This window comes from Theileria equi (assembly GCF_000342415.1).
Source record: "Theileria equi strain WA chromosome 4 map unlocalized gcontig_1105471998858, whole genome shotgun sequence".
Lineage (NCBI taxonomy): Eukaryota > Apicomplexa > Aconoidasida > Piroplasmida > Theileriidae > Theileria > Theileria equi.
This window is the reverse complement of record NW_004668224.1, coordinates 72959-87568: the sequence shown is the minus strand read 5'-3', so window position 1 is coordinate 87568 and position 14610 is coordinate 72959. Positions and strand designations below refer to the sequence as shown.

The following is a 14610-nucleotide window of genomic DNA, read 5'->3' as shown; positions in this document are numbered from 1 at the left end:
TGCTTATGAATATATTCTCACTCCCTCTAGAATATTGTTCCCCTATAATATTCTCTAAAACGCACTGGATAATGATGGATGAATTGAGTACAGTAGAAGTATGAATTTCATCACATAGGCCACGCTCGTAATATTTGTATTGTAAATCCATTAAACAATTTAAAACTGCATTAAAATTGCAAAGAATGTGATTACAACGCACGAAAGTGTCTTGAATCCGCTACTTTCAAGGTCATCGTCATCCTCCAATTTCTTTCCAGGTTCTTTCCCCGTAACATTTTGATTTGGCTGTTCCTTTTGATCCTGATCTTTACCTTGTTCATCATTGGTTTCGATTGGAGTTTCACCATTTGAATCCTCTGTGAATTTATGCTCCGTTGGTGCGTTTTCCTCTTTTTCAGTAGGTTCACTTTGCTCTGGATTTTTATCTTCACTATGGGCTGTACCCGAAGCTTCACCAACTTCTACCTTTGTGGATTCTTCTTGAACATGAACATGGCCCATTCCTCCACTGGGTTCATTGTCTTCTTTTTCATTTTGCTCTGGGCTTGTATCAGAAAATGAATTTTGGTCATCTTCCTTGGAATGTTCAGAAGAGAGTTTCTTGGTTGGTACACTTTCCCCCTGAATATTTGCATGATCCTCTCCACCAGTTTGCTTGGTAGGAAGAATAATGCTTTCGGCAAAATTACGTGCTGTGTCTAGTGCACTTAGGTCCACTAGCATGAATAGTCTCTCATTAGATCCCACAGGCTTCTCCAAATTTACATGATTCTTTGGTTCAACATTTCCATTAACAGGAAATTTTCCTGAGCTTGTTGTAATATCAACAAGAGAACGAATAATGGCAACCTCCTTGTTCAACTTCCCAAGGTACTCTTCGATACTTTGGTCAAAATTTTGTGACGTTGCTTGTAAAGCATGATCTAATACCACTGTGCATGTGTCAAACACCTCATCATGGGTGAAGGAGCTATTGTCATCTTTAGCCAACTCTGTCAAACATTCCCCAACTCTCCCCAAGAGTTCATCCACGCTTGCCTTGAGAGCTCCCGTTTTTGCAACTATGGCATGATAAAATTTTTCGGCTTCACTCTTGTGATGTACCACACTTGCATGTGTTGTAGCTAATGTCACAGCCCTTGAATCTGAAACGTTTGAGAATATCGCCATGAATTCATTATATAGCTCTTCTGCCTTCTCATATCTACCAACTGCATTTGTTTTTGCGGTTGATATTACCTCTAGTTTCTCTCTCAATCGTCCGTCGAGTGTTATAGCAGTGTTTACAAGATCTACACGTGATACTGTAGGTACATTGTCAGATTGAGGCAAATCATCTAATGAATCTAGTGTACCATCTTCCGTAGCAGATGGTTCATCATCTGATGAATCAAGTTCAGATTCTGAATCTTGTACGTGTCCTCTGAGTGAACCTATAGAATCAACTTGTACATTTGATTTGATATTCAAATCCCTAATGATCCTACTCATCTTATCATCAAGTTCCTGGAACGTCTTTTCCACCTCATCAGAGAGGTTCCTAGTGGTTTTTAGTAAATTTCTGTTGTCTTGTAAAAGTTTTTCAACTTCTGGGACCTTTTCTGAGAGAACATCTTCATCTCTACCAACCAAAAGTTCGTTAATTCCATGCAAGGAAAGGTTTGATTTTACATACATTTGATTCAGTTGAATATCAACTGCCCTTTTATGCTCAAAAACATCACGCTCAAAGGCTAAGAGTTCTGCAATTTCATTATCTAGAGAATTTCCAGATTCTAGAGCAAATCTCCTGATTTCTTCAATGATGAGTTTGATCTTTTCAACAACCACATCCATCCTTTCAGTAATCTTCTTGGCTTCCAGTGCGTCTCCACGAAGTATATCTTGGAATCTAACGAGTTGCTCCTCTGGAGACGTTTCTTCCGTAGTAGACGCTTGATCATCCGATTCATCAGTATCTGAACTTTCAGAATCTAGTGCTGTGAAAATCTTTTCAATATCACTAGCAATGGCTTTGATATGGGAAAGTGTGGTTCTGGCATACTCTCTTACATCACCCAAGTTTCCATAAAGGCCCTGAAGTTCTCCAATAACTCTTGTAGCAGTTCCCACTTCATGTTTCAAAAGGTCCAAATATCCGTGCATAGGTCCGCTAGATAGCGCAGTGACAATTCTCTTATTTAAATCATCTGATCTCTCCATGATTTCCTCGAGATGCTTGCACTTGTTTTCAAACTCTTGTTCGAATTCTGTGTGCAAATTCACTGCATCATTCAACAAGTTCTCAAGGGGTTTGTTACCAGTTGCATTTGCTACAAATTGCCTAGATTCCTCAATCAGTTCATGTACTATCTTTCTTGCTTCATCAAGCGTATTTATCATATTAAAAGCTTCTCTATGTACTTCAATAGCTACTTTGTTCCATTTGAGCAGTTCCATTTTCCACACTTTTATATTTTCTACTCCCTGTACAGATGCACGCTGTTTTTTTAAAACTGTAGGCGTTTGTTCTCCTTGTGTTGGAACAGATTCCTGGCCAGTTGATGCTTCAGATTCCCTACTTTGTGGACTATCAAATCCTGTAGGTTGTTCGGGGGCCCTAGGTTCTGGTACCTGTTCCTTCTTTCCTACTCCAGTGTCTACCTTTGGTCCCTGTGGGAGTACAGCAATTGGAGTTTGCCTAATATACAAAGGAAGGGGTGGTGTAATCACCGTATTTGAGGTTTGAGTAGCTCCATTTACAGTCGATTCATCCTTGGTGTGCTCAACGGTTTTACTTTTGACATCTACTTGTGGATCAGCAGGAGATTCTGATTCATCATCCTTCTTGTTTTCAACGGTGATAACCGGTGGTCTTACTACAACGTGCGGCCCGACTGGGCCAAAGGTATCATTTTGTCCAAGGGGTGCATGCAAGCCAGTACCTCGATATCCCTCGGCATCACACTTTCCCTCTTGTACATAATTTCTGTATTTCCTTATTATTTCATAACTCTTGGCGATTGCAGCATCTATCTTTGGAATAACATTTGCAGAATTTGGGAATACGTAACTACTTGGTCCCACTAGTCTCTCAAGCTCTAGAAAGTGTTCCCTTGCCCTTTCACATTCAACTTTTGCTTCCTGTTCATTTGCACGCGCAAGAAAATCAATGCAGCGTTTATGTTCAGCTGCGGTTTTGGTGGCGACCTCGTTCAGTTCATCGTACTCCTTTCTTGTATTGGCGCAGACTGACATGACCGGAAGTATTTCATTGTAGATCTTGATGGTTTCGTGGTCTAAATGTCCGTTAGCCTTTGCCTTGGCACAAAGTTTTTCCAGCTGGGTCATGTTATCATTAAGTGCATTGCATGCAAGATTGAGTTTGTCAGATAACTCGACCAACCCAGCCGAAACTTGAGTAGCATATTGCACCTCTCCATCTAACCTCTTTATTTCATCTTCACGTGCTGCCAATGCCGTGATTGCCAGCAGTGCTGGCACGATGATCGATTTCATGTTTCGTCTCTTTGGTAAACTTTAGGCACAAAGTTTAATCTGAAGTTGTGGATCCAGTCCATATTTTCCTCTCATCAGCCGCAACGGATGCTAATGCCATGGAAAGTTTCTCGATCTACGACTTTTCGTTGCTGTTCCATCTGCTGCAGAGTTCACTCGATACCAAGAACCCATCGCCATGCTTTGTGTAACCAATGGTACTATGCAATCGGCATAAACACAGCAAAATGGTAGACGTTAATAGTAGAGAAAGCCTATGGTCAAGGGGGAGAGAGTTTGGCGGGAAAAGGCCCTCGGTCCCTTGGCCAAGATCTCCGGTAAATGGATGGTTGTCTACACAAGTTCCACATGATCTACAAACTATAAAGATTAGTCTCTCTTAATATGCAAGTTTTAGGAAAGATGCACGGTTTTTAGTCAATTTATAAAGAGTGTCACGGTGAATCTATTTTCTTATATTTTCCGTCTTGGATCTTCTAGGTACCTCTGTCATTCTCCATCCTTGCGGATATTCCAGGTACCCGTGAGACTCTGGTCGCTCTACATTCTTCATCACGTCATTGCCTCGTAAGTAGGAAGTTTGTTAATACCTTTAACTATAAATTCGCCGGATATAACATCATATCTGATCAGTAACCGTGTGCCATCATTATATCTTGACAGAATGATAATCCTTGGCATGTCAAGTCCTCCCTCCCAGGTAACGTCTCTGCTCAATAGTCCATCAGTTTTGTCGTCCACTATTTTGCCATTGAAGAATACTCTTCCTATGAACAGTTTGTCCTGCATGTTTTTCTGAATGGTAAACTTCATGGGCATCGTCTCCAAATCTTCTGGCGTATCCATGGTAGCCCTTCCATTTGCTACACCCTCATTGTGCTTTTGCCAATTAACTAGAATCTCGGCACTTACGAATTCATCGCTATCATGATTTAGTATATCAATGTCAAAGGGATTTCTAGATATCTGGTTGTAGTGGAGATCGGAAGGAGTTCTTACAAACTCATGAATAGATGTACGATAGCTACCATGCTCTTTGTATCTTGTAATTATCCTGAGGTAGTTTGTACCATCTTCTCTAGGAACCAATAATACGTGTCTGTTCATGACCGTGGGATCTCCGGGGAACACAAGTTCACCGTTATCCAGTATATTTCCCAAAGCAAATTGGTGAGACACAGACTTATTAATAGAGTAATTAATTCCGTTCTGAAAATTCTTGGACATTGAAACCGTAATATAATTTTGTTTACCTCCAGAAATGTCAAGGTCGAGTAGGATCTTGCCCATCCTGGGTACATCCATAGATCCTACAATCGTCTGTCCAAGAGACAATAGGAACGGCGCGAGTATCAGAGTTTTCATTTTTCAAGACTATAATGTATGAGTGAATGAATAAATCAGGTGAGTATAGCCTAAAGGATGCCAAAATGGAGTTTATGGATCCACCACAACTGCTGCATGCAGCCGGCTTATAGATCATTAGCCCGGTCTTACCTGTAAAGTTGTGATTTTACATGCTGTAAAGCAAATTTCACTGATCCTAATGTACAGGATGTGTAAACATATGACGGCTCCTCGCCTTTTGAGATTCCAGAAGGAGCATTGGAGGGTCTCCAATAGCTAATCCAGCAAAGGAAGTAAAGGTACTTTCCCAAATACCTGGGCTGTTGTAAATATGGTATTTCTTTCCTCCACCAATTATTGGTACCAGTGGTCCATCATACTGTCTCTTCCAAAAATAGACGGCGACACTGGAATATCCAGAAAGATTGTTAGGGGTCCACTGTATGGGTCTTTTTGACATTAGAAATCTTCGTTCCATCTAGTTACTCATGAGCATGCACTTTATGTCCCAGAAATTCCCTTGGTCCAGTATATTCCTTAACTGTTGCAAGAGCTCCTTTATAGCATGTGTAGACTAACCTTCCATTTAATGATTGGAGAGGATAGACAGTTCATTGGTCATGTCTATGGCCACAATCAGTATCCACACTACCTTTTGTTCACATTTGCAAAGCCCTTATTCATCAGTATCTACTTTTCCCTCGTTTCTTCATTACAGTCATTCATTCCTACCGGTAGAATCCTCAGGATAGCTGAGAGTATGAAGGAATTGGCGCACAACGGTTTGTCCCAGGACCACACACGTCTATTCCAGCTCAAATACCCATGCAAATGACCATTCTACGACCTCATTTAGCACATTCTTGTATCCTCTACATTCTGAAGCTCATTCTTTGGCCAATGAAGAAGCCTGTTCTACACACCTTCGAATCTCGTAGCGATATTGAACTCGTAAACTCGCTCCAGAGACAGAGAATAGACGTAGAGTATGGAGGGAATCGGTGGTTTTCCTTCTTCCTTCAGACTAAAAGTCTCCTCTAAAATCTCTCAAATGGCTGGACTGTAGAAACTGCATTTAACATGACGAATAGATACTATTACAGAGCTCATAAGGCCGAAATATTCGCTGCGTTTATCTCGTCTGAGGGCACGACCAGCGCCATGGGCCGCCACCTCACATGGCGGATGGAAGGCTGGCCTACACACTCGTCATTTCCTTTAAATTCTGCAGCAGAGGTCAATTACATGTGGAATCCATAAATGGCCTTTGTTTGGCCATGATATAGTGAGATTTAAAGGTTCGTTTTTGGGGCTTTAACCATGAAGTCGACTTGTCTTGCCAAGTTGCTGTTTTTGCTGCAAATTCTTCATGGAAACTTGATATACACTGCAAATATAAACAAACACACTGGAAATTTACACACATTTAACGGTTCGCCACGAATTAAATCGCAAAATGGCCACAATGGCACGAGATTCCTACAGGTTTGTTTTTTGCCTCTTCTCGATCACTTGTCCCTATTCTGCACCTTTTATCCAGTCTATATGCCGTTAGTGCTTTCAAAGTGGCACTTCCTGTCCCTTCTTCCTCTCCTTCCACTTTATTCATTCATCTTGTCTATTCTAACAACAAATGTACAGAATCGCGGAGGTAGAGACTGCGCCATGATCCCCTCCTTCATGAAAAAGACACAGGAGAAGGGGAATGAAGATGAAAAGGACGAGGGGTTGGAGATTGTCAAGGATCAGGTGAGAGAATGGAAATAATGTCACGGATCTTCAGATCTACAACGAGCTGAAGCAAAGTGAGGACGTCTTAAAGACTGTGTTTTCAAGGATTCTAGACCACATACTCTACTACGCCAAGCACAAGGTGGTCAATAGTTTTTTGCAGTTTTACATTGTCAATCCACTCGGCATGGGAGCCGGGAATTTGCTAAATTCAGATGTTAATGATTCGTATATTACCAGGTTTGTTTGATGGATAAGAGTTGCTAAGGGATGGTGTGAATATTAAATGAAGTTTGAGAACTGTACACTTGTTTTTGTGAATGTAATGGGTCTGTTTAGCTTAGCTACAGGAGTGTCTATGAATGATGGAACGTACTCCATACTACCAAGCAGTGAGCTACTTGTGAGGGAGGATTAATGAATGATTGAGAGTATGCTGAATAGATACTACTATGACATAATCTAGGGAATGTAAGCTGGGAAGTTAGAAAGAGTAAAATTATGAATGCCTCTCATAAATATAAAGTACAAATGTCCAAAAGGAGAAGACAGTCGAGCAACAACTGTAGAATGTTCAACACACAAGCATTTTAGAGCCTTTCTATCAAATGTATACAGTGATTCTAAGGAGGCAGATTACAGAGTATGTAAACATACGAGGGATAGAGTAAGTATCATTACTCTGAAATATGGTGGAAAAGAACTCACCATTGCAGACGATACATCCGCTAAACTCACCAATATACACCCTAATATAAAAGAAGTATCCACATATTATCACAAATACTATGACAGTGATAATAAGGAAATAAATAAACCTCTTGTATTGAAACTTAAAGAGTATGGTGGTAAGGTGCACTGGTATTCCAATGCAGACGCAAGGGATGAAAAAGGTGAACAAGATGGAGGAACTACATGGGAACCAAATACTAAATGGAATGCGATAGATGGAAACAAGTTTTATGATCGAGATCTAAAAGGCGATGTACTTAAGAGACAGCTCGATGAACTCACCTGCAAACTCCACAATCTTCATTATATTGATATTTCCAGGAATGAGAAACCTGATCCTTACTACTCTTGTCCTGTTTGCAAAAAGTACAGTGTCAGAGTTTCTAAGGATGACACTATTGGAGAATATACAAAGTACAAACACACATACACTGCCGATGCAAACTCCGTTAGGTATAACGATACTCTCCTTAAATGGAGATATGAAGAAGGGGACGTTGACTATGATGAAACATTTCCACTTGAAAGTGACAAAATCCCTTACCTGACAGTATATTACTGGGAAAAGGACAAGGAGCATACAAAACCTCTTATCTTAGAGGTTGGTCTTGGATATGCATCACTTTATTATGTAAATGATAGGAATGTAAATGATAGGAATGTAAATAATAATGATAATAGTAGGTGGAGTAGGATTACTGGAAAAGATGGTGGTCTACAACTTGAAGATGATGAACTCAAAAAGGCACTTCAAGAACTTAAGTACAACCTTTTCAAACCAGTGATTATAGATGCTTCTAAGAAGGATAGTTATAACCAATACTGTATAAAGGAAGGATGTACTAATGCAAGTTGTCCTAATGAAGTAAAGGTTGAGAATTACGATGGTTCTATATATGGATTTAAAAACTGTATTGGTTGGAGGCACACTTACGGAAAAGATAATAAGACCTTTACAATTACAAACTTCACTGGGGGACCTTCCGAAGGTAAAGATCTGATAGAATTTCCAATATGGGACGTTACTAAGGTAGTGGTCTTCTTTCCGGGGTGTAGCACAAAGAAAACTGTTTCTGAAACACCTCTTGTAGTTTATCTTGAGAATGGGAATGGAAATATTAACAGGTGGTCCAGGAACACTGATCCGAATGGTGCTAACAAATGGGAAGACATATCCTGTCAATTTAATAAATCACCAAGTGGTGTTCCTGATCTTGTAACAACTCTGAATGATATTACGAAGGAGCTAAAACTTAACTGTCCAGTAGAGGAAAAACAGGAACTAAATCAGGCAAGATCTCCTATGGGTACAGCATCAGCGGTAAGAGAAGATTCAGTAGTAGAACCCGTAGAAGTATTTTTAGAACCAGAAGTAGTATCAGTAGGAGGTCCTGGTAGAGGTGGCGAAGCTAAGGAAGGAGAACCTGGTAAACCTAAAGAAACTAAAGAAGACCATGATGAGCGATCTCTTGTTCAAAATATTCCTGGTACTAAAACTGTTGGTGCTATACCTGGTATTACTGCTCCTGCTGGTCCTAAGGTAGAAGGACCTCAAGGACCTAGAGGACATGAAGAAGCTACTGAAGACATTACTCAAACTGATCGTGAAGTTAAAGAAGTCGATCCTGGCTCTACTTCCGAAGAAGTTACTGATTCTGAAGTTGCTACCGGTGCTGGTAAAGGTGAATCTGGAATAGGAGGCTCTGGTCGAGAAAATTCTCAGGATATTAGTACAGGAAGTGGATATCCTGGTGGATTATTTGATTGGGGTTCACTTGCCTCTACGCTTGGAGATTTTGCTGAAAAAGCAGTTAGCCCTCTTATAGAACTTAAATCAGCTCTTGCTGGCGCTGTTAGTATAGGTGCTACAAAAGCAGCTTATAACCTGGTTAACGTTCTTGCTAAGGCTGGTGAACCTCCAAAATCTCCTTCTGGGTCTCAAGGATCTGGTGGAGGTGATAAAGCTGCTAAAAAGGATCAAGAATCTAAAGTTACCAAGAACGAAGAAGTTAATACTGCTACTGATCCTGAACTTGTTCCTCTGTACATTCCTGAATCTAAAGCTTATAGTGAAACTAAAGAAACACATGCTAGAGATGCTAAAAGACCTGGTCCTCATGTTTCTAGCGAAGCTAATGTTGGTCAGTCTGGACATAATGCTGGAGGTGGTGAAACTGCTTCTGAACAAATTATTAATAAAGGTATAGATGATCAAACTCGACAAGCTGAAGAAAGTAAAGATGGACCTCCGAAACATGATAAAGAAGAGAAAGAAGAATTTAAAACTGCTAAAGCTACTCCTCCTGAAGGTGTTCAAGCTCAACATCCTGCTGCAGATCGATCTGGTCCTTCTGATTCTACCACTCCTCCTACTGAACCTCCTCAAGAAAAAGCTGAACAACTTGTTGATGGAGCCTCTGGCCTTACTATTACTGCTATTCTCACTGGTATGGGCACATATGGTGGCCCTCTTGCCGGAGCTGGCGCAACATTTTTTGGAGGATGGAAACTTTATAATCGCTATAAGGGAGATCCTTGGGTTAGACAGATTTGAGATTCTATGGATATGCTAGCTTTATGGACTATTAAACTCACAACCTTCCTTTAGTTACAAAACTACTGATACTCAAAATTTACCTGACTTCTATTCAACTCCACAAACCCCTAGTTACATATATGCATTATGACTAATTACATTAATTTACAGCAAGCTCAAGATCCCTACAGATGCCACTCCAGGTGATTTTTACTTGGACTACTCCGAGGTACCTTTGACACTCGTTTCTTAAAATTCTGTAGGTTGAAGTTCCGTCTACTTTTGGCCACAAAATCCCAAAGAAATGTTGGTTTATAGAATCTGATAACAAGAATTCCAAATCTGCATTCATTTTACTCCATGGATGGTTTGGAAATTTGCAATCTTGTTTACCATTTTTAAATGTCCTCAAAAAGTGTGGAGTTTTGAAAACACATCACGTGTTAATTGTTGATTTAAAAGACCACGTTGGAAAGTCTTTTGAGAGCAATACTGGTTTAAAGGGTGTGACAGATTTGTACGATTCAGTTGCATTTTTGCACAATGCCCACGGAGTTACAAAGTTTGACGTCTATGCCCAATCAATTAGTGCATTGAGTGCCTTAATGTTCTTTGACTGCTATCTGAAAGTAAAGGACGGATCTATATGTGATGAACCACATCCTTGTGGATTCATTTCTGGTGTTGATGTAGACTTGCTCAAAAAGGTAAATTTTGGTGATTTCATATTGGAGTCACCTGTTTCGAACATAAGTGAATATCTCTCCAACTCATTCTCAGAATCGCTCAACTGGGTAATCCAGCAATTTATTCAAACTGTAAACTCAAGGTACGATTGGACACTCATCATATAAACTTGCAGATCTAGTCATCACATTGACTCTCTATCTCTAAACACATTTTTGTCAAACCATAAAATAAGAGGAAACGTGCACATTTTGCAGGGCATGCATGACCGTGTAACCTCACCCAAAATGTTGCAAAATGAACTTGCTGCATTAAAGTCAAATGTAAATTTGTACGTTTTCAAGGATGGTGGTCACACTGACCTATCGGCGACATCCCCTGGAGAATATCTCGAAACAGTAAACTACATTATAAACTACAAGGGACTATGGAAGCTGTTTAAATTTCTCAAAAATAAGAAAAATAATCTAGAACTATAAAGCCACAGCATTAATTTTTAAATCATCTATTTTGCTGTGCGTGTCTTCTGCGTGATTTCGTTGAAGGTAGCCCAGTAACTCTTCTCTTGTAGGCCTTGTATACCCTTCGCCTACATTCAATTGTTATGTCCTCCTTAATTATCCCAATGGGTAAGTTTATTGTAGGTGGAGACCTAATCATTGCTTCTCCAAAGAGGTCAATCTTGGTATGCAGTAGCGCCGGCGGTAACGAAAACGCCTGCTTAAATATTCTACAAATGCTCATGTTATACCGAGAGCATTGACTTTTTTATAGTCTTGTTGAAAATAATATAAAAGTAAAAATATGTGACCATCAAATAAAGACCAAACAAGTTGCCGATTGCAATAAGATAAGAATACTCAAAGAAGGAGTAGCTTTTGTCCTCAGTTGCAAAATCGCATGGCAGACAGGAGATGACAAGACACAAAAAGACAAAACAGCGCTCTATAATGACGTGTACCTTGTTAAGGTGGTTGTACGTTTCTTCTTTCACAAGTTTCCTTCTTAAAACAGCGATACTGATATCGTTGCTGTACAGTAAAAATGTCCCCTTGAGTTTTTTGTCCGATAGAGAAAATATGATGATGTATAGTACAAGGTGGATGACAAATGGGTAAGCAATTGTGATAACCTTGGTGTATCTTTTAAATTTGTAGTGTACCAAGAGATAAAAGAGTCCTCCTAACAACAGGGATGATAGGAATTGAATAGCCAAGCAGTAGAATGAAATCGTTTTCAAGGCAGAGGGTATTCTCAGAGTAGATCTGCGTGACAAGCGAGGGAAGGAGGATGTATTTTTACTTGCGTAGTGGGTAGGTGAGATATCAGCTCCTTCAAGGTGTCCTTCAGCAAATGGTATGGCCTCAATCTTCAGACACACTGGTTGGTCCTCTTCGTTTTCTGTAGCATCCGATTCTTCCTTGTCTACAACTGTCTCTTCAACCAATACTCTGGTATCTATGGATACGCGTTTGTCTGAGGACGAACTTTTCGCTGGTTTATGGTCTAAGAGTGTCCTATCGTTGCCGTAGTCAATGTGGACCTTTGATGCGCCCTTTTCCAGCGGTTTTGGCTCCTCTGGCTTCACATCAAGGCTCGTCTCCTTGCTCCTCGCCGCTGCAGACTTGTAGAGGGACTTGATGAGGTAGTCTTCCGCCTCTCTCTGCAAACTGTCAATGTCAGAAGAAAAGTGTTTCTTGTACAACGCCTCAAAAACAGCACTCGCCTCGTTCAGAGCCTTGGAAACATTCTTACGGTGTGTGATGCCTAAAGGAATTGTGAATGGAGAGTGTAGAGGAGCAGCCCTTACCTGGAGGTGTTTTTAGCATCTCATACTGTTACTATAACCCAAAAACTTGTAGTTAAACCTTAAAATTCTATACAAACTACTCTTTGCATATTCTGGGCGCCACAAGACCTACACACCCGGCCTGCCAGAGTGAGCACACCACCACACGTCCATTTTCAGTCTTTGGGGACATAAATTCGTGTATTTGGAAATTAAACTTTGTAGACTTTGATTTTGCGCAGCTGTCCTCAAAATGGCTGTCACAAGTCCGGATTTGACACTCAACCTCAACCAGCTCCTGCCAAAGCCTCTACAAGTCCAGGATCTGCAGTATGACTACTACTCAAAGTACCTAGCAGCTGCGTGCCACTCTCAGACCGAGTCAAAGATCGTAATTCTAGTCAAGGAGGGACTATCTCCCGAGTCATGCAGCCTCAGCCCCGTGTCTAGCATCACGACCAAAGCTGGGCCGCTCTTCGTCTCATGGGCACCTCCAAACTTTGGGAAACTGCTGGTCTCAGTGCTGGCCGACAACACACTGGTCTACTACCACGGCCAGGCATCTGGAAGTTGGACCACGCTGCATGAAAATGCAAATGTAATCAAGGCAATCAGCTCTCTATCGGCAGGGGATCCGCACAATGGCGACTTACTCGTGGCTCTCGGCTCCCTCACCGGAAATGTGGCTGTGGTCTCCTCGAGAGATGGTTACTCTGCAACAACCTTTTTTGCACATCCAGGAGGCGTAAGATGTGTTGCCTTTAACACCCCTGAAAGCGAGTCATCTCTGCTACTAGCTTCCGGAGGAATTGACGGCACCGTGAAAATCTGGCACCCTGTGGATGGCAAATTCGAATTGGTGCAAACTCTCGCACTGGAACAAAGCAAGGCAGTACAGCAAGTTGTCTCAATATGCTGGAGCAAAGATGGCCAATTGGCCGTATCGACACTAGAAGGTGTATGCATTTTCAAGAAGGAAGATGAGTGGGTACACAAGCAACACATCAAACTAGACACTCCCGGTCACACCTCATTCGTAACCTTTAGCAACGATCGCATCGTACTGCTCCAGGAATCACAAACACAAGTCTACAAAAAGGACGAGGATGGCGTATTCCACCCCTTCACTAGCCTCTCGGGCTAAAGCCCATCTGGTGTAGGACACCATAGCACTAACTCTGTAGCATATTCCTTTAGATTTTAAATGATAGACCTCAAACTCAGTCCTCCTAGGGAGGGAAATCGAGGAGGCAGGGAACAATTCAAATGGGAGGACCTCAAAGGACACGATCTCAAGGATAGGGAGTATTATCTCGGTAAGTTTTACAGATTAGTGGTCTGCAGGAGGATATACGACTTATAAAGGGCTCTATATGGATTATTGAGTCATAAAGTTGCGTATATCCTCCTGCAGACCACTAATCTGTCAAATGATCCCTTTTACTGCATCTCAGGCGCTTAAAGCGTGCCCTTGTCCACTAAACTCAAACATTATGGCGATATATAGGCCACAGCGTCAAGGTAGGACTCTTGAAGCGGAAGAATACCTTCTATAAGCACGACTGGTACCTGCAATCCGATTCCGCAACAAGCAAACCTCAAGAAGATGAGGAACTTGAGCTCACTAAAAAGTACGAGGACGAGGTCATGCAGGAAATGCTGTTAGTTTCTCTCAATATACCTGCTGTTTCCGGCTTTCCATACATTTACACACAGGGGAATTAAGCCAAAGAGGCTAATGCTACTCAAATCAAAGCCTACCAGCGTTCAGCAGTTGCGAGCTATACTTGAGATTCCTGAAGCCACAACATCAAAGGAGGATGATTCTGATGGAGATCATGGTCAAACAACATCGCACACTGCAAGGGAGAGCAATTACAGAAACTATAGCCCAGAAAGACGAAGAAGTGAAAGTAGAGGCAAAGGAGACCATGACCATAAGGACCGCAAAAGGTCTAGAATCCATGATAAAAGAGATGATAGACACAGAAGCAGGGATCGTGGATACAAGGCTAGAGATAGGAGTTCCAGTGGACACAGAGGGTACGAAAGGGATACTGATGTAGAATACAGACGCGAACATTCCAGGTGTCATGTGAGCAGACGCTCAAGGTCTCCACACAGACGTTCGCGTTACAGATCAAAAAGTGCAGATGAAAACTCCACCAGTAGATATGGCAGATTTTCAAGGGAGGCCAATTCGTACCGAAGAGACAAAAAGCACAAACACACTCATAGACGCAGCTACTCGTAATTTAAATGTAGGTAGGATTTTTACATACTGTAG

At 41.3% G+C, this 14610-nt stretch overlaps 8 protein-coding genes across 8 annotated transcripts; 5 read left to right on the top strand and 3 right to left on the bottom strand.

The window, feature by feature from the left end:
- Positions 1 to 159: 159 nt before the first annotated feature.
- BEWA_016830 (conserved hypothetical protein) lies at positions 160 to 3501 on the bottom strand (the record flags this gene model as incomplete). Its single annotated transcript, XM_004831400.1, has 1 exon — positions 160 to 3501. The coding sequence occupies one exon, from the start codon at positions 3499 to 3501 to the stop codon at positions 160 to 162; it is 3342 nt and encodes a 1113-aa protein (XP_004831457.1).
- Positions 3502 to 4053: 552 nt separating this feature from the next.
- BEWA_016820 (signal peptide containing protein) lies at positions 4054 to 4866 on the bottom strand (the record flags this gene model as incomplete). Its single annotated transcript, XM_004831399.1, has 1 exon — positions 4054 to 4866. The coding sequence occupies one exon, from the start codon at positions 4864 to 4866 to the stop codon at positions 4054 to 4056; it is 813 nt and encodes a 270-aa protein (XP_004831456.1).
- Positions 4867 to 6168: 1302 nt separating this feature from the next.
- On the top strand, positions 6169 to 6997 carry BEWA_016810 (signal peptide containing protein; the record flags this gene model as incomplete). Its single annotated transcript, XM_004831398.1, has 4 exons — positions 6169 to 6333; positions 6490 to 6597; positions 6632 to 6819; positions 6919 to 6997. 4 exons carry the CDS (start codon positions 6169 to 6171, stop codon positions 6995 to 6997), a joined length of 540 nt encoding a protein of 179 aa, XP_004831455.1.
- An 87-nt stretch (positions 6998 to 7084) lies between these two features.
- Positions 7085 to 9865, top strand: BEWA_016800 (hypothetical protein; the record flags this gene model as incomplete). Its single annotated transcript, XM_004831397.1, has 1 exon — positions 7085 to 9865. One exon carries the CDS (start codon positions 7085 to 7087, stop codon positions 9863 to 9865), a length of 2781 nt encoding a protein of 926 aa, XP_004831454.1.
- Positions 9866 to 10038: 173 nt separating this feature from the next.
- On the top strand, positions 10039 to 11013 carry BEWA_016790 (hypothetical protein; the record flags this gene model as incomplete). Its single annotated transcript, XM_004831396.1, has 3 exons — positions 10039 to 10050; positions 10111 to 10676; positions 10710 to 11013. 3 exons carry the CDS (start codon positions 10039 to 10041, stop codon positions 11011 to 11013), a joined length of 882 nt encoding a protein of 293 aa, XP_004831453.1.
- Positions 11014 to 11225: 212 nt separating this feature from the next.
- On the bottom strand, positions 11226 to 12438 carry BEWA_016780 (conserved hypothetical protein). The gene is made up of 2 exons (XM_004831395.1): positions 12345 to 12438; positions 11226 to 12301 (listed from the first exon to the last, which is right to left on the bottom strand). Exons 1-2 carry the CDS (start codon positions 12361 to 12363, stop codon positions 11280 to 11282), a joined length of 1041 nt encoding a protein of 346 aa, XP_004831452.1. The 5' UTR covers positions 12364 to 12438; the 3' UTR covers positions 11226 to 11279.
- Positions 12439 to 12533: 95 nt separating this feature from the next.
- BEWA_016770 (conserved hypothetical protein) lies at positions 12534 to 13467 on the top strand (the record flags this gene model as incomplete). The annotated part of the gene is made up of 1 exon (XM_004831394.1): positions 12534 to 13467. The coding sequence occupies exon 1, from the start codon at positions 12577 to 12579 to the stop codon at positions 13465 to 13467; it is 891 nt and encodes a 296-aa protein (XP_004831451.1). The 5' UTR covers positions 12534 to 12576.
- A 60-nt stretch (positions 13468 to 13527) lies between these two features.
- Positions 13528 to 14577, top strand: BEWA_016760 (conserved hypothetical protein; the record flags this gene model as incomplete). The annotated part of the gene is made up of 3 exons (XM_004831393.1): positions 13528 to 13639; positions 13831 to 13984; positions 14040 to 14577. The coding sequence occupies 3 exons, from the start codon at positions 13528 to 13530 to the stop codon at positions 14575 to 14577; spliced, it is 804 nt and encodes a 267-aa protein (XP_004831450.1).
- Between the last annotated feature and the right edge of the window lie 33 nt (positions 14578 to 14610).